Source organism: Psammomys obesus, unplaced genomic scaffold, assembly GCF_907164565.1.
Source record: "Psammomys obesus unplaced genomic scaffold, mPsaObe1.curated_primary_1811, whole genome shotgun sequence".
Taxonomy (NCBI): domain Eukaryota; kingdom Metazoa; phylum Chordata; class Mammalia; order Rodentia; family Muridae; genus Psammomys; species Psammomys obesus.
In genome coordinates, this window is record NW_026596034.1 from 26,983,565 (window position 1) to 27,004,566 (window position 21,002).

The 21,002-nt window shown below is 45.2% G+C and overlaps 1 protein-coding gene across 2 annotated transcripts; it reads right to left on the reverse strand.

Moving 5' to 3' along the window:
* Nucleotides 1-240: 240 nt before the first annotated feature.
* LOC129686922 (ATP-dependent RNA helicase DDX19A) lies at nucleotides 241-20,804 on the reverse strand. Of its 2 annotated transcripts, XM_055621091.1 has the most exons (12): nucleotides 20,650-20,804; nucleotides 16,621-16,669; nucleotides 13,336-13,386; nucleotides 12,288-12,423; nucleotides 7,162-7,254; nucleotides 5,514-5,616; nucleotides 5,027-5,141; nucleotides 4,406-4,583; nucleotides 3,865-4,102; nucleotides 2,152-2,314; nucleotides 1,575-1,766; nucleotides 241-1,209 (listed from the first exon to the last, which is right to left on the reverse strand). In XM_055621091.1, the coding sequence occupies exons 1-12, from the start codon at nucleotides 20,704-20,706 to the stop codon at nucleotides 1,148-1,150; spliced, it is 1,437 nt and encodes a 478-aa protein (XP_055477066.1). In that variant the 5' UTR covers nucleotides 20,707-20,804; the 3' UTR covers nucleotides 241-1,147. The 2 variants fall into 2 exon arrangements, with proteins under 2 accessions (XP_055477066.1, XP_055477067.1); XM_055621092.1 differs by lacking the exons at nucleotides 12,288-12,423; nucleotides 13,336-13,386; nucleotides 16,621-16,669; nucleotides 20,650-20,804 and adding an exon at nucleotides 11,400-11,971 and having other exon boundaries at nucleotides 247-1,209.
* Between the last annotated feature and the right edge of the window lie 198 nt (nucleotides 20,805-21,002).

Genomic DNA, 21,002 nt, shown 5'->3' on the forward strand with positions numbered 1-21,002 from the left:
ACATATGTACAGGATCTGTTGAAATCTCCAAAATACATACAAGTGAAACATCAGGTTAAAAAATACTGTTAAAGTGTTCATACTGCTGAAAATGAAAGCATATGTGGAAGATGGAGGAGAAATGGTAAGACAGGTTGAGCAAGCTGGTAGCTGCGGTGCCTCCAGGGAGCACACAGAGCACTTTTTATACACACTTTTTAATGAGCATATATTAGTCTAGTAAGCATAAAAATACAAATAAACCATGATTAGTAAAATGCTTCTCATAATTATTTTAAAATTTCATAGAACTTCGTTTTATCACGGATTTATCTAATCTTATTCACACAATGTATGAAATAACCCATAAGCCTGCTTACAGCATAATTAAAGAGGTCTTGCTTGGTCATAACGTCCTTTCTAAATTACTGCTTGGCATGAAACCCTATGCACTAGAACCAAATAATGGAGCCAGGCACAGAACAGATGAAGTGAGCAGGGGTAAAGACAGACTCCATCTTCAAAGGAACTGTCTACCCAATAGACCTATGTCTTGAGTCTGTCAACCTGAAAAATAAAGTAGTAGCCAAGAATCTCACCAGGGAGGAACTGAGGAGGTGGTATGGGTGGGTGGAGTACAGAGGGTCTCTATTAGTTCCATCAAAGGCAGCCTGCCACAGCCATGCTGTGCTTCTCCTGGCCTCTCTGAACACCTTTTCTTCTGTCACTTATTCAAGGCTGGAGTTTGGTCCAAACACATGTAGCCAGAGAGTGGGTACACAGTCTGGGGCCCAAACATCACCAACAGCAACCTTATTACCATACAAGAGAAAACTGGCTTTAAAAGGGTTAGTGGAAAGGACTCTTGCATGGAGAGTGTCTCACTACATGTCTCTGGCTGTCCTGTAACTCAGCCTCTCAAGTGCTGGGTGTCCCGGTGTGTACCGGGACACCCAGCTCTGACTACTTTCTAAAATGCAAAATCTCCTTAGATTTTCGTCCTACTGTTTTCGAAAATTTGTCAAGTCCAAACGTAATTCTGAATGAGGTAGGTAGTCTCTACTCAGGCCTTGGTCTCTGAGGTGTCTGTCAAGGCCTATGCCATGAAAGCACTAGGCTCCCAGGCAGGAACAGTGCTGAGGGTGGCGTCAGCTGCTGGAGAAGCTTCTCAGTTGGCTATTTTCTCGATCTCATCCAGATCATCTGTGTCCAATCTTTCTATCTTCTTATCTGAGGGAGAAAAAGATTGGAAGACCACCATGGAAATCAACCAAGTCACTCAGAGCCGCAGGCAGTCTGGGGAGGCAACTCCTGTGCAACAGTGATGCTTCCTCTAGCACAAGGCAGGCTGCCTCAGCCTGGACAGCTGGCTCCAGGGCCCGGGCCACTCCTGCCAACCTCCCAGGAAGCCAGGTTCTCCTAGCCTGGTCCCAGGGCACTGATATTCCACTCCTGAGCCCTGACTGCGCTCCCTGACAACATGCCGATGGCGACAGCATGTGTGGGGGCAGAGCCCGCTCGGGGACAAAGGAAACCGCCCCTCTCCCACATGCCCCTCTGAAAAGGTTCCACGCATAGCCAACTCAGGGACTCACTAAAATGCTCCTGGATTCTGTTGAGGATAGTCATGCTGTGCTTGCTGTCAACCATGTTTACCGCCAGACCCCTCTTGCCAAAGCGGCCCGTGCGCCCAATGCGGTGCAGGTAGGTCTCATTGTCTGGGTTCCCGTCCTTGTCCACAGGAAGGTCGAAATTGATGACGACAGACACTTGTTCAACATCAATACCTGTACAAAGGGGTTGAAGGGAGGTGACACAGTGGGCCACCATCAGACACACACACTCTCTCTTCTGCTGGACACATGGCCTGGACAGGTCACACCAGGATGGGGGCCCTAGAGAGGACCCCACTAAATAGGACTCTAGCCTAGGCAGAAGAACAGAACTCTACAAGACGTGGAGCAAGCGTCTGGAAGCCTGAGTTTCTTCCCACCAAGGCAGGACTGCTGGCATCTCCCACGAGGTTCTTACTGCCCACGGGAATCAGCTTCTCTAGGAAGGATTGCCCTTAAACCCTCCCACCTCCATGAGACCACGGACACAAGTACTTTTCTTGCTCACAGGGAGGGCCTGGGACCCCACGCCTGGTGAACCGGGCCAGTCTCTGCTCACCTCGGGCACACACGTTGGTGGTCACCAGAACCTTCTCTTTGCCTTCTCGGAAGCGCTCAATCACTGCAGCTCTCTGCTCCACCATCATCTCTCCACTCAGCAGAGCCACCTGGTGGCCCTCCTTGGAGAGCTCCGCTGCCAGCCAGCTAGCTGTTTTCCGGGTCTAGAAAAGAAACCAAACATTTAATAAATCTCAGTACCTAAAAAGACTTGTGAATCTAGACCGTACCTGAAAACTTATCAACTAACATTAAATATGCTAAAACTGCCAACCTGACAGTACAAAAGCAAACAAAAATGTCACTTGGGAAATAATTTTACTAAGTTTCCACTATCAAAATAAACTTCAGTGTGGTAAAATGGTTCAGTAGGCAAAGATATTTGCTGCCATACTTAATGATTTAATTTTGATTCCACAAGACTCACACTGTGGAAGAGAATAGACTCCCCAGATATCCTGACATGCTGTTGCATGTATATACACACAAGATAAAATAAATGAATGTTAATTAAAACAACAACAGGGGCTAATGAGATGTCTCAGCCATTAAGAGCATTGTGCTCTTCCAGAGGTCCTGAGCAGAGTTCAATTCCTAGCAACCACATGGCAGTTCATGACTATCTATTTAAAGGACAGGGGCGGGGTTCCTGGAGAGAGGACTCAGTGGTTAAGAGCACTTCCAAAGGACCCAGGTTCAATTCCCAACACCCACATGGCAGCTCACAACTGTCTGTAACACCAATTCCAAGGGATCTGACACCCTCACACTAATGCACATAAAATTAAATCATTTTTTAAAAAGGGATCTAATGCCCCTTTCTGAGCATGCAGGTGTACATGCACAGAGATGCTGATACATATGAACAAATACATTAAAAACAAAATAAACCTACTTATAATCCCAGCACTTGGAAAGTGAGGCAGAAAAACCTAAAGTTGATGGCCAGTCTGAGCTACATATTGAGACCTTATCTCAAAAACAAAACCTGAATGGGTCACAAAGGAGCTAGAGGAAACCATAGAAATTCCAAAAGACTATTACTCCATTATCTGGACTCTTTGACATGGCCATGTCATGAAGAGACATGTCAGACATGCCATGTCCAAGAGACATGAAGAGATGGTTTTGGGTAAAGAGAGTCTCAAGAGACAGGATTACTAAATGCAGAAGCAATCACTGATTGGCTCAGGTATGACATAAGACAATAATGGGCTGGAGAGATGGCTCAGTAGTTAAAAGAACATACTGCAACTTTAATCCCAGCCATCAGGAGGCAGAGGTAGGTAAGGTGGATCTCTGAGTTTAAGGCCAGCCTTTACTATACAGAGAAACCCCGTCTCGAAAACAACATAAAATCAACGCAGAAAGTTTGGCTTTAATAGAAGAGAACGTGTCTTACTCTTTTTGTCTCCTAATACTATTTGCAAGTGCTTTTTCCAGGGAAAGGTAGCCAGCTTGTTAAATTTCTTCTTTTCCTTACAAATCATCAGTGACCTCTTTTGGATTTTCAATAACATATCTCCCACAAATAGATACTGTCCTGGGAAAGCTGTGTTAAAGGTATGTACCTCCCAGAACACGACCACTAAAATAAAGCATCTTCTCCATTCCCACAAGCCAGTTCTTTGCTCCTCAGAGAATTTGTTCCTTCTGTCAAAGGAAGTGGTGCTAAATAAAGGAGGGGCAGTGCCTCCCAACATCAGCTACTCACATGGCAGAAGATCATGGCTTGAGCGATGGTGATGGCCCCATACAGGTTGCACAGGGCCTGGAACTTCTCCTCTCTGTTATTGCAAAGGACATAGTACTGTTTGATGGTGTCCAAAGTCTCCTCCTCGCGCTTCAGTTTGATGATGTTGGGGTCTGGGACCACCTTCTGGGCAAACTTCCACACCGAGTCTTCAAAGGTGGCAGAGAAAAGCAGCATCTGGCAGTTTCTGGGCAGCATCCTGCAAGTGGAGGCCCAGGCACTTTGCACGACTCCATGGCTTTTGCCAGAAGGAACACAAGCTCGGCCTCCCTGGCCAGGATGGGCTGTAGCCCCAGAGGGCTGACTTGGATACAGAGCATCCTGGGGAGGCAGGAGCAGACCCATCAAGGCACTGCAGGTCTCTTCTCAACCCATGCTGGGGGCATGGTGAGAGCTGCTGTGGAAATGGCCCATCAGACAGATGCTGCTGCACAGAGCAGAACAAAGAACCCAAAGGGGAAAGAGGAGGCCTTGGCAAGTTCCTCCTGCCTCTGGTTCCTACCTCTGGATGCGGATGCTCTGGTCTTGGTGGCCCTGAGTTGCTATCATCACGTCAGCCTCGTCCAGAACAAACACCTTGATCTTCTTGGGGTCAATGAACTTCAGCTTGGAGCACCAGTCCAGGACGGTCCCCGGGGTACCAATGACAATCTGCTCACTGACCTTCTGACCTCTTTCCACTGTGGAAAAGACATGTTCTCTTCAGGTATCCCAAAGGCAAAGCCAGGTCTGGAAATAATCACCTTACACATCCTCTCAGAATTGTCAGAACAAGTCATTTTCAGATTTCAAAACACGCGTAGGGGCTGCTAAGATTGCTCAGTGTGCAAAGGCTTCTGGTAGATCTGAAGAAGTAAATTTAATCCCTGGGAACCACGTGGTGAAAGAACTGACTCCCACAAATTATCCTCTAACCTACACACAATCCCATCCCAATAAATAAATCACACGTGAGGGCTATCCTCAAGCTTTGCTCCTTCGGCTATGAAGTACAACAGCACCTGTTCAGTGTACTATGGACACAAAATGTTTCTACTTCCTGCTAAAAACAAAAAAAAATTATTTTTATCAGTTTGCTTATGAATTCCATGATCTCTGTTTAGATTTCATCCCCCGTACTCACGTTTATTGCCTCGAACAGCATAAGCCAGCTTCAATTCTGGATGAAACTTGCCCATTTGCTCAATCACTTTTCCTGTTTGAAGTGCCAGCTCATATGTTGGGGACAGGCACAAACACTGGCAGAGAATCACAGAAGACGACTTTAGTAACAGACAACAGGGCTAAGCCCACTAGCACACTGACGCTATTACCTCTTCAAATAGCCCAGGGGCCCTACTCCTCACGCGCACCCACCTCTCACCTGTTGAACAAACGCCTTCAGTAAGGAACCCTGCCCTCATGGGAGCCCTGGTTTGGTATTATTGAAGGCCTTCAGAAATCACTGCTTAAAGCTGCTGTCTCCAAAAGAACTCTAACCCCCAAAGCCTGGAGCATTAACCTGCTATGTGATAGCCAAAGACTAAGGTGCCAACATTAATTACGCCTCATCACATGGCTACTTAGTGTCACGGAAGACAAGCACAGATCCCAGGCATCTTAATACTTACCTGAGGGTGTCTGTCTGCTGGCTCCACTCTGCTGAGCATAGCTAGGACAAAGGCAGCTGTTTTCCCAGTACCAGACTGAGACTGGGCGATCAGGTTCTGGGGGCTGCATTTAAAAAGAACGGAAATAAAATTAATATTGGAGTGAGGTGCGGTGATCCATGCTTTTATTCCTGCACTTAGGAGGTGGACACAGGCAGATCTCTGTGAGTTTGAGAGCAGCCTGGTCTACATAGCAAGCTCCTGGCCAGTCAATGGTACACAGTAAGATCCTATCTCAAAGATAAAAAAAATAAGTTAATAATAAAGGTTGAAATGTTTTTTCCTACATAGAATAAGCCTCTCTCGGTTAACGTTCGTTCTATTATCTATGTGTTTGCACTGAACAGAAATTAATTGCAGTGCATCATTTTATTTGGCAATTGCGAGGACTGACTCTGCGCCCTGCACATGCTGTGTAATCTGGCACTGAACAATATCTCTACTCCACATTTGAAAAATGCTTTTACTCATTCATTTTATATACATCTGTACGTCAGTGCAAGTCAGAGCCCACTGAGACCAGAAGAGAGAATCAGAGCTGGAGTCATAGGAAGTTGCGAACAACCTGACATAGTAATAGGACCCAAAGCTGGGTCCTGTGGAAGAGCAGGAAGTGGTCTTATAACCACTGACATAGTAATAGGACCCAAACCTGGGGCCTGTGGAAGAGCAGGAAGTGGTCTTATAACCACTGAGCCACCTCTCCAGCCCCTTTTAAAGATTTATAAATTATGTTTAGTTTAGTGTTTTGGGGACTGGAGCTATGCAAGTGGACAATCAGAGGACAATTTTTAGGAGGTGGCTCCTTCCTTTTACCACATGGGTCCCAGGGATCATCCTACAGGTGTCAGTTACTGGAAAGGGCCTTTACCCAGAGCCACTTCACCAACTCCATTTTTTTTTTCTGTTAGTTGTTAAAAAAGGAAATGATTATTTAGCTGGACTCACACCAACAAAATCCTCATTCCAGATTCTGAAGTGTCCTAGTTCTAAAGCCCCAAGTGTCCCAGAGAGAAAGAGAGAGAGAGAGAGAGAGAGAAATCAAAACAGCAGAGTAAGATCTAGGCCACAAAAGTCCCAATGAATTATAACATGCCCTGAATTTCTGCTCTTTCTGAATACTCTCTCTTCCCATCTGTACAGATAATACAAGACTGACACAGGTGGCACATTCTCCTTTCTTTTCTCAGGGTCCAATATATAGCCCAGGAGGTTGGCATCACACTCATGATGCATGTCTGTCTTCTGCATGTGGAGTCCATAATTAGGTCTAATGGGTGGCTTAGAAGAAACCCTTGGAGGCATGATGGAACACGCCTTTAATCCCAAGTAGGAGGCAGAAGCAGATGGATCTCTGTGAGTTTGAGGCCAGCTTACTCTACAGAGTGAGCAAGGACAGCCAGGGCTACACAGAGAAACTGTCTCAACACCACATCATAAGAATGAAATGTGTTCAAATCCATGTGATTCTCCTTGTGCTTCCAAAGCTCTTTTCCTGAGAAAGCAAGTTGTCCCAGAAAGCCCATTTTGTGCCCAGAAACAATGAAAGCCAGTCATGAAGCATTTAGTGAAACCAATTCTGAAAAGGTACGGTTGGGTCTGCACTCACGGTTCAGCAAGCATCATGGGCAATGCATTCTCCTGGATCTTGGATGGTCTATTGAAGCCCATGGCATAGACTCCTTGGAGAAGCTGTGGTTTCCTAGGAGGAAACGTAGAGATGAGATGGATTTCTAGCAATTCAAATGGTTTGAGAGGCTTATCATCTTTTCCTAGATCTAGCAAGACACACTTCCTATCTCAATCAAACTATTATTCTAAAGTTTACATTTATTTATTCTCTATAGATACACGTGTGATTGTGCCACGGTGTTCAGGTAAAGGCCAGAGGGCAACTTGCACAAGGCAGTGTTCTCCTTTTACCATGAAGGTCCTAGGGACTGAACTTAAGTTATCAGGATTGGTGGCAAGTGCCTTTACCCAACGAACCACCTTACCAGCTCCTAACTAATTTTTTAAAAAGATTTATCTTTATCTATGTGTATGCATAGATGTGCGTGGGTGTCCATGGAAGACAGAAAAAAGGACTGGAGCAGGCATTGTGGCGAATGCCTGTAATCCCAGCACTCAGGCAGGCAGGGGCAGGCGGATCATTGTGAGTTTGAGGCCAGCTGGTCTACACAGCCCAGGACAACCAAGGCTACACAGAGAAACCCTGTTTTGAAAAAAAAAAGAAAAAAAGAAAAAGAAAATGGAATTTTCAGAAGTCTTTTTGGCAGTGTCTCAGGTAGCCAAGGCTATCCTTTCTTAATTCTTCTGATCATCCTGACTCATTTTTTAAAAACTATTTAATTGGGCGGTGGTGGTACACACCTTTAATCCCAGCACCTGGGAGGCAGAGGCAGCCGGATCTCTGTGAGTTCGAGGCCGGCCTGGTCTACAGAGAGAGAGTTCCAGGATAGCCAAGACTACACAAAGAAAAACCACACCACAACCACCAAAACCAAAAAACCAAAATTTATTTTTATTTCTTGGAGATAAGGTCTCTACGTAGCAGTGGCTGTCCTGGAACTTGATATACCCGACCACGACTCATCTAGTGAGTCCATCACCACACTTATGTAGTATGGAACTGCGCCCAGGGCTTCACGCGTGCCAGGCAAGCACTATGCTCACTGAGCAAGCATCATGGGCAATGCATTCTCCTGGATCTTGGATGGTCTATCCCCATCCAAGTCCTGGAAACAAGTTCTTAAGTAACTATACAACAAGCATCAATTAATATTATGTTTATATGTATTCATAATATGTTCTCTACTACCTCTATTGATAAAGTATTTAACAAAAAATACACAAAACTCTTATTTTTAATTTTTGTTTGCTTATTATTACGCATTTGTGCATGACACACCCGGGAGTGCAGGTGTTGCCTGCTCTGTCCCATGGACACATGGAGGTTACAGGACAACTTTCAGGAGTCAGTTCTGAAATTGAACTGAAGTCATCAGCTTGCACAGCAATAGCTTTTACCCACTGAGCCATCTGCTAGCCCAGAAGGCTTTCTGTTTTGTTTTGTTGTTGTTGTTGTTTTTTGTTTTGTTTTTTTAAAGGAAAGTGTTCACTAGCCCAGTCTAGCCTTGAACTCACTATGTTGCTGAGGGCAGGCTTGAATCACTTTACCTCTGTCTTTATTGAGTGCAGGAATCACAGAAAAGCTAATAGCTGGGCCTACAATTGCAGTAAGAGAGCTGGAGGAAGAGGATTGCCATGAATTGCATACTATCCTGAGCTACTCAGTGAGACTTTATCTTTGTGGGGAAGGATGGCAATAGACTAGCAAGATGGCTGAATAAAGGCACCTGCTACAAAGCCTGATGACCTGAGTTTGATCTGTCAGCTGGACCCCACTTGATAGACAGGGGGACTCCCACAACTTATCCTCTAACCTCTGTGCGTGCACGAGCACACACACAGACACACGCTCACAAATAAATGCAGTAAAAAAAAAAAAAAAAAACCCTTAAAGGACAATGAGGCTAGAGAGATAGCTGAGCAGTTAAGAGAACTAACCTCTTACAAAGGAACTTGGTTAGATTCTCAGGACCCAAATTCTAACTACAGTTCTGAGACCTGACTGACTGCACTCTTCTGGCCTCTAAGGGCCCCAGGCATGCTCTTGGTGCACACACACAGGTATCCACACACACACACACACACACACAGAAAAAAAAGAATGAAAATTTTATATTAAATTAAAAATATTAAAAATTTGCAATAAAAATATTTTTAAAGGAGTTAGGAAGATGGCTCAGCAGTTAAGAGCACTGGCTGCTCATTCAGAGGTTCCGAGTTCAATTCCCAGCAACCACATTGTGGCTCATAACTATCTACAATGAAATCTGAAGCACTTTTCTGTCTGATGCTCTTCTATCATGTAGGCATACAGAAAATTAAAGCGTTCATATTCACAAATAAAGAAAACTAAGGAGAAAAATAAATGCCAAACCAAAGTTCTTTTAAGTTTTCTGTATTTCTCTATGAAGCCAACTCTTCAGGCATATGTGGGTTCTCAGAAATAGCTAATTTTCAAAATAAACAAAACCCTTTGGTATTCTCTATTTGGTAATAAAGGCGGCCTCTGACGTGCTTGTTTAAAAAAAGGTCACCACCTAATAATATTCACCAACCCAACAGGTTCCACTGGCTTCTTTTTTTTTCTTTTGCATTTCAAATCTTTAATTATAAAATAATTCAAGTTTGGCACGGTGGCACATGTCTGTGATCCTAGTGTTTGCAAAGGGTGTAAGGGTGTGTGTGTGTGTGTGTGTGTGTGTGTGTGTGTCGGGGCGGGGGGTCTGTATTCCCAGCTTGCTGGCCAGCCAGTCTAGCCAACAGGTAAGCTACAAGCTCAGTGAGAGGCCCTGTCAGAAAACAAGGTGGGAAATGAGAGGGCAAGACAAGCAGTCCCAGGCCTTCATGCATTCCCATGCACAGGCACATAACAAAGAATGAGAGAACCCCAAACAGCAACCTAGGCTCCATCCAGTTACCGTCCAACAACTCAATAAGAAGACAATTCAAGCTCCAAGTGGTAGCTCAGCTCTGTATCTGTTAGTTCCAGGCCATCCATGGCTACTTAACTAGGTTCTTTCACAAACAGCAATGGACGAGGAGCTAAACTGAAAGTGCAAGTCTTTCAAATGAATCAAAAACTCAAGAGTGTGGAAGAACTACCTCAGACTTAGGAAACAATGGAGCACATCAGATTGTCCTGACACAGCTAAGACAACTGGCTCACACGTGTAATCCTAGCACTTAGGAAGCTGAGGCAGGAGGATCACTGTAAGTCCTCAGATAACCTACACTATCTCATGCTATATAGGAAGACGAAGACGAAGCAGGGGGAGGAGGAGGAAGAAAAAAAGCGGGGGGGGGGGTATGTCTCAGTGGTTAAGAGCAGCACTGGCTGCTCTTCTAGAGGACCCGAGTTCTGTTCCCAGCACCTACATGGTGACTCACAGCCATCTGTTACAATTCCAGGTCTGCTGCCTTCTGACCTCCACTTGCTCCAGGTACATACATACATGCAGACAAAAGCACTCATGCATTAAAATAAGAAATAAATAAATAAAACTAAATTAAAAAAATTATTTTTGTCAGGCAGTGGTGGCACAAGCCTTTAATTGTAGCACTTGGGAGGCAGAGGAAAGTGGACCTCTGTGAGTCCAGCCTGGTCTACAGAACTAGTTCCAGGATAGCCAGGACTAATCGGAGAAACATTGTCTCAAAAACACAAAACCAACCAACCAACTGAACCAAACAAAAAAGATTGTGATAGAAATCTGACAGGAATGGGGCTGCTGAGATAGCTCAGCTGGTAAAGTCTTGCCACGCGAGCCTGACGGTGTAAGCATGGTTTTACATGCCCAGCACCCATGGAAAAGCTAAGGAGGAGTGGTGCTACATGCTATAAGCCCAGGAATAGCAGAGGGGCAGATACAGGAGGGTCCCTGGGATGTCTAGCTGAATGGATGTGGTGCAGGCTCAGAGGTAAATGTCTTTGTCACACGCACACAATATTTGCCACGTGAGCTCCATCCATTCTGCATGTTCAAGCGGTCGGTGTGGCAGTGTTGAGTACAGACACGATGCGATACAGCGCGGTCTCATTTCAAATTATTAGAAACCCCTCCTGAGAGCTGTTAAGTACACTTCATTATTAAAAGTGGTCCCTTCCCTCAAAGGCTGACCTACAAGGGCTGTGTTGTACTCAAGGTCCCAGGAACCCAGGTTCTTCAGACACTTTCTAAAAATGTTGTAAACCCTGTAGTCTTCCAAAGGGCTTACCTAATAAGACATGTTCCTGACATCCAGAAATCACCTGTCATCCAATATTTTATTCAAAGTTCTAAGAGTATAAAAGAAAAAAAGACTTTCAGCTCTGATAAATGAATCTATAGCATTTCAGTCTCTACAGAGAAAATCAGGTGCACATGCACAGTCCCAATTACCCATGAGGCTCAGGTGGGAGGATCCTTGAGCCCAGGTGTCCAAGGCTATCAAGAGCAGCATAGTGAGATCCCACATATACTCTGTAGCCCAGGCAGATCCTCAACTTCTGCTCCCCCTACTTCAAAACAGCTAGATTATGGGCCTGCAGCACCACCAGACTGCTCTGAGATCCAGTGTCCCCAGAAAAAGAAAAGAGCTACCTTGGAAGAAAATGGGTAGTCAGGAGGGGTAGAAGACCATCACTGTAACCATCACAGTCTCATGTGTCCAGCCAGGCCTCAGATTTGCTGTGCAACCTAGGATGACCTTGAGTTTTTGATCCCCTGCCTGCAGATGCTGGGATTATAGGCATGCCGCCAAGTGCTTGTTTTGTGCAGTGCTAGGGATCAAACACAGGACTTCCCATTTGTTGAGCAAGCACTCCCTCTACCACACCCCCACCCCTCCCACACTCATTTTTTAATTACGCAGATTATTGCCTAATCAAAGACATAAGTATGACTTAAGCAAATTTTAAAGCCAAAGTAAAAGTCCACAGGGATCTGAAATGCTGGATTTGTTATCTTTGAGAGAGTCTCTCTATGCAGTCCCAGCTAGACTGAACTCACAGATCCCCCGCCTCTGCTTCCTGAATGCTGGGATTAAAATATGTTTTGCCATGCCCAGTGTAGAGATACTGTTTTACTGGGAGCGGGTAGTAGCTGTTCAAAGCTGAACACTCACAGGCGAAGCTCTTCGAAAGACTTCACTGAGTAGAGCGGGGAGGTTGGGTCCCTCTGCAGGACTTCCACTTGGTTGGTGTTATCCACAAGATTGCTTCTGATCAGCTTGTTGAGTAAAGACTGGGCAGCTCTGTCCTCTGTCAGGAAGAAAGGACATTCTCCTCATCCACTCGGGGCAAGCCCCACTCTTTGTGTCTTTACACTAAACCCTGACAAGCACTCACAGTTGGAGAAAAGCCCAATCCCACTGCCTTTCATCTTTAACTTTTTGAGTCTCACCTATTTTCACCTTATAGGGGCTCAGCTGAAGCCACAGCACTCTCCTGCCACAAGGCCCTGAGTGCATGGATTCTGTCCCTGCACTAGTAAGCTATTTTTTGTTTTAAGCCTCACTTGCCTGAGCCTCTCAAACAGCTGAGACTATAAACATGATGCTTCTTTCCTTAATCACCTTGTCACTACAGTGACACCCTTGTTTGTTTTTCCAGTGCTGGGGATAGAACTCAGGGCCTAGCACACCAGACAAGTGTTCTGCCCTTGAGGTACATGTCCAGCCTGACATCCATACATCCCTTTTGCATTTGTGTCTGTGTGTGTGTGTACACAAAGGTGTACACAAACGTGCACATGAGTGTGGAGGTCAGAGATTGTATTGTGCATCTTCCTCCATTGCTTCATACCCTATTTTTTTGAGGTGTGGTCTCTCAACAAGCCTGGAGCCTACCAACTGTTAGACTGGCTGGCAGACAGCTCAGGATCCCCCGTTGCCATCATACCACTCTCCATCAGAGCTAGGCTTACTGATGCATGCTCTGTGAAGTACACACCGGGGTAGAACTCAGGTCACGCTTTCATGGAAGCACTTTACTCAGTGAGCCTTCTTCCCAGATCTGACACACTACCATTGAAGCCATTTTCTCTGGCTTCAGGAACTGCACACTCTTGACTTCCCCCTCATGTACTTGTTCTTGTAAGTCAAGGGGGTCTTTGGCTTGGGGTGGGTAAGCCCCGGCCATACTAAGGCTCTTGCAACTTAAAAGAATGATTACCTTTCTCTTCGTCCTCTGTCTTTTCTGCAGCAGTGCTGGCTTTGATAACACCTACACAAGAAAAGAGCTGTCACCAAAAAGGCAAACACTACCCCACCTAAAGGCTGAGACAGTATAAGCACTGAAAAACTTACTGAAGTGAAAAATGTAAACAGATGGAATTTTTTTTCTATTTAATGATTTTATGTTTACAATATACGTAAGTGCATAAGAAAACCTTGAATGTAGAATCACAAAAACAGGTAGTTTCTGACTTAGTTATCCTAAAATACAGCATAACATCACATCATGAATTCTATTCCCTATTTTTTACCTATAAGACTAGAGAAACTCCTAAAAAGTCCGACTAAACACTTTGTTATGAGACTGTAGGGAAGCAGACACTTTCAGGCTCTGTTGACAGAAATACTTGAAATCACAGGATACTTACGGAGAGCCTCACATAGTGGTGAATGATTCCAGGAGTGGGGAAGCAGAAACAAGCACACCCAGAGTGAGGCCAGCCCGGTCTGTCAAGGCTTTATATAGAGACTGTGCTTCAAAACACTAAAAATAAACCAATCTTACAGAGGATAGATTTTATTTTGGTTTTGAGACAGGATCTCATGTAGCTCAGTGGCCGAGTTTACTGTGAAGCAGAGGATGATACTGAACTTCTATCCTCCTGCTTCTACTTCCGAGTGTTTAGATTAAAGAGGCCCTGCACGCCTGGTTTATACGGTGCTAAGGGTTGATCTGGGCTCCTGCATGCTGTAGAGGAGTCTACCCCTGAGCTATATATACCCTCAGCCCTACTTTGAAGATATTTGTCAATACTGTGAGACCGTAGGTAAGGAAGTTTGCTGTCACACCTGACGACCTGAGTTCATCTCCAGGTCACACCTGGCAGGACAGAATCAACTCCTGTAAGTTGTCTTCTGACCTCCTGTGCACTCGACAGACGTGTCACACATGCGCACAAGCACACGTGAACCATAGATTTATTTTCAAGCTAGCTGGTTGGTGGCACATGCCTTTACTCCCAGCACATGGAGGAGGCAGAAGCAGGTGAAACCCTGTCTCAAAAAAACAAACAAACAGAAAAAGAAAAGATGTATTTTTATTTTAATTATATATGTCTATGCACACGAGTGCAGGTATCCTAAAGGCCAGAAAAGGGAGTAGTTACAGGATGGTGAATCACCTGATATGGGTGTTAGACAGAACTGGGTTTCTGCAAAAGCAATGATAACTCTTAAGCACCGAGCCATCTCTCCAGCATGCCAAAAATTTTCTTTTTTTCCAAATACTTATATTCTTGACCTGACAAACCTATCCTGGGTAAATTATTGTACAAATATATTGCACAGTATATTTAAGCTCATGCTTATTCTAAGACATACTGTTTATAATAATATCAAATAGGGCTGGAGAGATGGTTCTGTCTGTTCTTCCAAAGGACCCAGGATCAACTCCCAACACCCACATGGCAGCTCACAACTGACTGTACCGCCAAGTCCAAGGGATCAAACACCTTCACACTAATGCACACTAATTTTAAAATAAAATTTTAAAAATAGGAATATCAAATTGAGACAAACTTTATATTAATGACATATCAGCATAATATAATGCTGTGTAGTTCAATAAGGAGAGCTTATAGAAGAATATCATTGCATGAAGAAAATCAAGTATACTATGCACTATCTTGTCACCTTTCAGAAGTAGGGAGTAGCAGGAAGAGAGGACAGGAAAACAGAAAGAATGAAAATATGAATCCCGACTTGTACTTGCCTTATATATTAAAAAAAATTTTGGAAGAAAAAGGAAACTTTGGGATTGTATTAAAAATTCAGAGCTGGGCACAGTAACATAAATCTGTAATCCTGTCCCTTAGGCTGCAGAGGTAGAAGGAATGCTATGAATTCAAGTCCAGCCTCAGCTATATGGCAAGACCCTGTAGCCAAAAACAAACAAACAAATAAATAAAGGACCTAAACAATCCAAGCAAAATGAAACTAAAGTATAACATCACCAACAGCTGTCAATTCTGTGCTACAGACTGAATCCAGTATTCCTAAAATTCACTTATCCTTTTCCTAATCTGCAGTACCTCAGAAAGGGACCTTATATGCAAATGGGGTCACTGCAGATGCCACTGGGTTAGTGTACCCTAATCCAATATTACTGGGCCAATATAAAAAGGGGAAACCTAGGGCTGAGTGGTAACAAAACACTTGCCTCGAATGTTTAAAACTTAAGTTCGATCCCTAGCATTTCCAACCAACCAACCAACCAACCAATAATGGAAAGAGGAATGATATTGAGGAGAATACCATGTGACTTGAGGGCAGAGATCTGGACAAAACTGAGAAAACCCAAGGGAACACCAAAGACAGCCACAAACCACCAGGAGTCAGGGGAGAGGCCTGGAACAAGATCTTTTCTACAATCCCTCAGAAGTGACAAAGTTTGGACACCTCGATCTTGTCTACTCTCCTGAGCTTTCAAACAATAAGCTAATGTGGTTGGATTTTGTTTGCTTTTGAGAAAGGGTCTCACTTTGTAGCTCTACCTCAGAAATCCACCTGCCTCTGCCTCTCCTGGCAGTAAGGGCCTGCACCACCACACCTGGCAGCTACGAGGTTTAAACTACATACCTCTGAGGCGCTGTTTCATAGGCAACCCAACAAATGAACACAGGTGGCATGGGAACAGTAAACACTGGAATGGTGTGGAAAGGGGGCTCTGTACCTTTTTATACTTTCTGAGTTGTTGATTTTTGTTTGTTTGTTTGTTTTTTCCGGAGACAGGGTTTCTCTGAGTAGCCTTGGCTGTCCTGTACTTGGTTTGTAGACCAGGCTAGCCTTGAACTCAGAGATCCGCCTGCCTCTGCCTCCCCGAGTGCTGGGATTACAGGATTACATTACCTTGCAAGGCTCTTGTTTGTTTGTTTCTGAGACAGGGTTTTACTATGTGGTAATGGGAGAGGAGGGATCTAAAAAAACCTCAAAAATCCTCCTGAATCACATGAGAGCCAACATTCCTGGCTTGAACCCAGTCAAACTTCAAAAGATTCAAACATCAAGTAAACAGGAGAAAATACAATAGGGACTTTCGTTATTTAAGTCTAGGAGAATCTGGAAAACATTCCCTCTCCCGAAATGTACCCCCGTTCCTGATTTGGGCTCCATTCCAGGTTGACACGTGTCGACTGACTCTGGGAGAGCTGCACTGCGCACTGCAGTGAGCTGCGGCACAAGCACAGGTCTAACAGGTGCCTAGTCTGTAGTTCCAGGGACTCACCATTGCTGTCAGCTTTGACTTTCTCTTCCTTGATCTGCAAACTGCTCATCTGAGTAAGAACAAAAGGAAACAGTAAGCAAGAGACCCAACTAAAGAGGGCAGTGGGGCTGCCAGCTGAAAGGTGAGCTGCCGGGGAGCTGAGCTGATTTGCTCCACTCAGTAGAACACATGCTGAAGGCCTGGGCAAAACAGCTCGTGCTTCCTCAGAGCACAAACAGAGGAGGTGGGCGTGGGTTCAACATAATGGTACAGGGACAAAAGCGAAAAGAGCTTTTCTTCTCACTTATACTCTTTCTAGAACATCTGCAAGTTGTTTGTTTCTCTGGGTTTGGGGTGATGCGAGGTCAAACCCAGGACAAAAACAAAGGGACAGATGTGGTATCTCTAAGCCAGGCCTCAATCTCTTTACCCCCATAATTAAATAAACTACAATCCTCTATCCTATCAAACACCTGCATGCAAGCTAATTTCAAATGCATCACAGTAGCTGGGTGCGGCGAAACAGGCCTTTATCCAGTACCTGGGGGATGGAGGCAGGAAGATCACAAGTTGAAGATCATGAGTTAGAAGCCAGTTTGTGTCACATGAGACTTGCTTTAAAAGACAAACAAACAAACACAGGGCTGGAGAGATGGCTCAGAGGTTAAGAGCACTGTCTGTTCTTCCAAAGGTCCTGAGTTCAATTCCCAGCAGCCACATGGTGGCTCCTAACTATCTATAATGCTATCTGGTGTCCTCTTCTGGCATTTAAGCATACTTGCAGGCAGAATGCTGTATAAATAATAAACAAATCTTTAAAAAAATTCGATGACACCTCCACCCCCACCCCAATCAGGAAAGATATCGATGTTTTCCCTGGCCTTGGGAGGAGAGGGAGTAAAGCTGCAGCACTCACCTCTCTTCCTGACATGAGGAAGCAGTGTGGCACCCAGCACCATGCCTTCCACCATTCCAGGCCATGTGCCCTTCTCAAACCATGAGCCTAAATAAACTGTTTGTTTGTTTTCTGAGACAGGGTTTCTCTGTGTAGCCCTGGCTGTTCAGGAACTCACCAGGTAGACCAGGTTGGCCTTGAACTCAGATCTGCCTGCCTCTCCCCTGGAGGGATGAAATTGAAGGTGTGCACCACCACTGCCTGGCCAAATAGACTTTTAAATTGCTCCCATCATGTATTCTGTCACAGTCAAGGAACCAATATAGACGGTATTATAAGATATGTTTCCAGGGCCCTGGGTCTGCCTGCAAGAACCCTTACTTAAGTGAATATCATGAGTTGTTGAATTTTTGAGACAGGGTCTCTCTACAGCCTTGGCTATTCTGGAACACACTAGGTGGACCACCTTCTCCTTGTACTCAAGAGAGCCACCTGCTTCAGCTTCCCAAGAGCTGAGATCAAAAGTGTGAGCCAACACACCCAGCATGCTCTCAGACTGGCTCTGCTTTGCTGAATGATAATGTCCTTTCCAAGCTGGCTCTCCAGCTCCCACTACTGTACTTTGAGAAAGGAGACCTACTCTCATGTGTACTTTTCTATCGCTCTGATGAGACATAAGCAAGACAGCTTACGGAAAAGCTTATTTGGGCTTGTGGTTCTCAAGTCATTCTGGGGATAGGAGTCCATGGCATGGTGCAGAGCTAGGTGGCTAGAGCTAGATGCTGAAGGCTTACATCTTGAACTGAACTCAAAATAGGGCCTTTTGTTTTGTTTTGTTTAATTCACAAGTCCTACCTCCAGTACACACCTCCTCCAACAAAGCCACACCTCCTGAGCACCTGCCAAACAGGGGCACCAACTGAAGACCAAGTGTTAAAATGTCCAAGTCCATGCGGAACATCTCATTCAAACCACCACGACAGTTCAAGAGTGTTCATCTGACCTCTTTAGAGAAGATGCAGGTGAACACAGCTCCTTCTTTGGGGGGGGAGGGGGGAAGAGATCTCATAGCAGAACTTATTACTGGTTGGCTGATCATCATTTTCACATTATATGAACAGGAATCAACAGAAATATACAACTAGGATGGTCTGAACATTTGATTAAGACCATCTGGAGTTTTTAAATTCAAACACCTTAATTAGAGTAGCCTCCAAAAGGCCTGATGAAAGAGAAAACTAACCAAGCCCATTGAAGCATGATTTGTTACGAAGAATAGATGTGTTAACACACACCTTTCTCTGAGGAGCTAGACAAGAGGATGTCAAAAGCAAGAATTTGTCATCACTTTCTCAGCTGCATTCAAGGAAAGAACTGCTGGTAGACAAGTATGGCTGGCTTGATTGACAGTGATCAGTAATTACAGCTGGGAAACACCAGCCAGTCAACAGTCCATCTTTGTTCTGCAGTCACCCTCTGCACACAGCCTCTGACCATTAGTCCTGCCTCTCTGGACAGGAAGCGTGCATAGGTCTAAGTGGTGAAGGGTGTGTGTATGTTAGGGTGGTGGTGGTGAAGCATCGCTCAAGGGGACTACATCAGCCTCCTGAGAACCAGGATGGCGAGGTCAAATAGCAAGGATGTTTAGGTGGTTGTGTGACAGTCTGCTCAGAAGGAGACTAAGGACATAGTATTATTTTTAACCCCTGCAGTGCTAGGGCATCCAACCCAGGGCCTTATTCAGGCTAGGCAGGTGTGATCTGCAAAACTAACTCCCAGCTTTGGAGAGTACATCTTTAAAAGCCGAAAGGATACGTATGGTAGTACTCTCCTGCAATTCCAGGTAAGACAGGATTACCAGAGTCCAGGGGTTGAGGCCTGACTGGACTTCAGAGTGAGATCCTTTTCTCAAATCCCATAATGAAGCCAGGCATGGTGACTCATGCCTTTAGGGCCAGTACTAAAGAAGTAGAGGGAGTGGATCTCTCAGTTCAAGGTTATCCTGGTTTATACGGCAAACTCCAGGGCAGCCTGACTGAACATGTAAGTTTCTCAGTCACTGTCTTTTAGGTATAATCTCATATTAAACACTAGATTTGAAACTTCAGGCCGGGGCTCATGAGATTGCTCAGTATAGCAAGTCATCAAGCCTGACGACTTGAATTCATCCCTGGGACCCACAAGAACAATAATCTAGCCTCACAAGTTATCTTCTGACCTGCACACATGACCTATGACACATACATACTCAAAGCACACAAACACATACAAAAATTAAAGACGCTAGAGTTCAGTGGTTAGGAGAGCTTGTTGCTCTTGCAGAGGGCCAGGGTTTGGCTCCTAGCACCACAGAGAGGCTCACAACAGATTATAACTCCAGTTCCCGCGGATCCAACACCCTCTCCTAACATACGTAAGCACTCAACTGGTGCACAGGTACACACAGGCAAAAGACCCAAACACACAAAACAAAGATACTGAAAGGATTTGAGGCCACCGTGAGTTCACAGGGATCTGCAGGCCAGTTGGGCCGTCTCAAAAACAAAACAAAGGCAGCAAACTTGTAACTCCAATATTGAAGAGCAGGCAGAAAGACAGGAATTCAGGGGTCCTCAAGGCCAGCCTCAGCTACACAGCAAGTCGGAGGACAACCTGTACTACGCTGTCTCTAACCACTACGAAAGAAATAAAATTTAAAAAAAAAGAAGGAAAGAAAAAGCCTACTAAACAGGTTGTATCTGTGAAGTATTAACAGTTGTAAACAAAAACCGTTATTCAGGAGAGCTACAAACTGCCAACCACATTAAGCATTAAGCTTAGAGGTAGCGAATGGTAGGTGAAAAGCAAAATAAACTCACTCAAAAACTGTCCCTTAACAATGAAATGAGGATTTTATGTTGCCATTTCTTGTAAGAGGTCGAGAGAAGGGCCAGTTTAGGGCCTGGCACACAGTGAGGACAGAGTCAGCACAGGAGCAACTTTTCGGTCCAAATTCAGGTAAGAAGCTCACACCGGTTTTCTTCTCTCTAGGAGCAAACCAGCACTCAGCGATTGCCCGCATCAAACTCAAGCGGCGCGTGGGCCGCCCTGCCTCGGAGGTGCCCGTGCTGGACACAGCGAGCGCCTCAGTCCCCAATACCCGCCAGGCCACTGACCGACTTGACAGCAGCTTCCTGCTCATCCACCGCCAGCGCCCAGGAATCGGTAGCCATGGTCGCCCAAACAAGTGACCTGAAGAGAAGCTCCGCAGCACGCCAACACCAGCGTTGAATCCCAGTCCGCGCCAAGTGCCACTCACGCGGAGAGGAAAGAGACTTGCGCGGCGTTGACGTCACTTCCTGCCCCGCACGGCCTGCTCCCATTCGTCCCTAGGTCGATAAGCATGCATAGTTAGCGCTTTAGAACGCTACTGGGCTGATGTCTGAACTCGAGGCCAGCCTGGTCTCCAGAGAGAGTTGCAGACGCCCAGGACCACGCAGAGGAAACCTGTCTCGGAAAAAGAAAAAAT

Excerpts from the sequence above, each read along its gene's own strand:
- LOC129686922 (XM_055621091.1), bottom strand. The coding sequence starts at position 20,706 with ATGGCTACCGATTCCTGGGCGCTGGCGGTGGATGAGCAGGAAGCTGCT. Across the intron at positions 16,670-20,649 it reads AGGAAGCTGCTGTCAAGTCG|ATGAGCAGTTTGCAGATCAA; the intron begins GTCAGTGGCCTG and ends GTTCTTACTCAG. Across the intron at positions 5,142-5,513 it reads CAGCAGACAGACACCCTCAG|TGTTTGTGCCTGTCCCCAAC; the intron begins GTAAGTATTAAG and ends ATTCTCTGCCAG.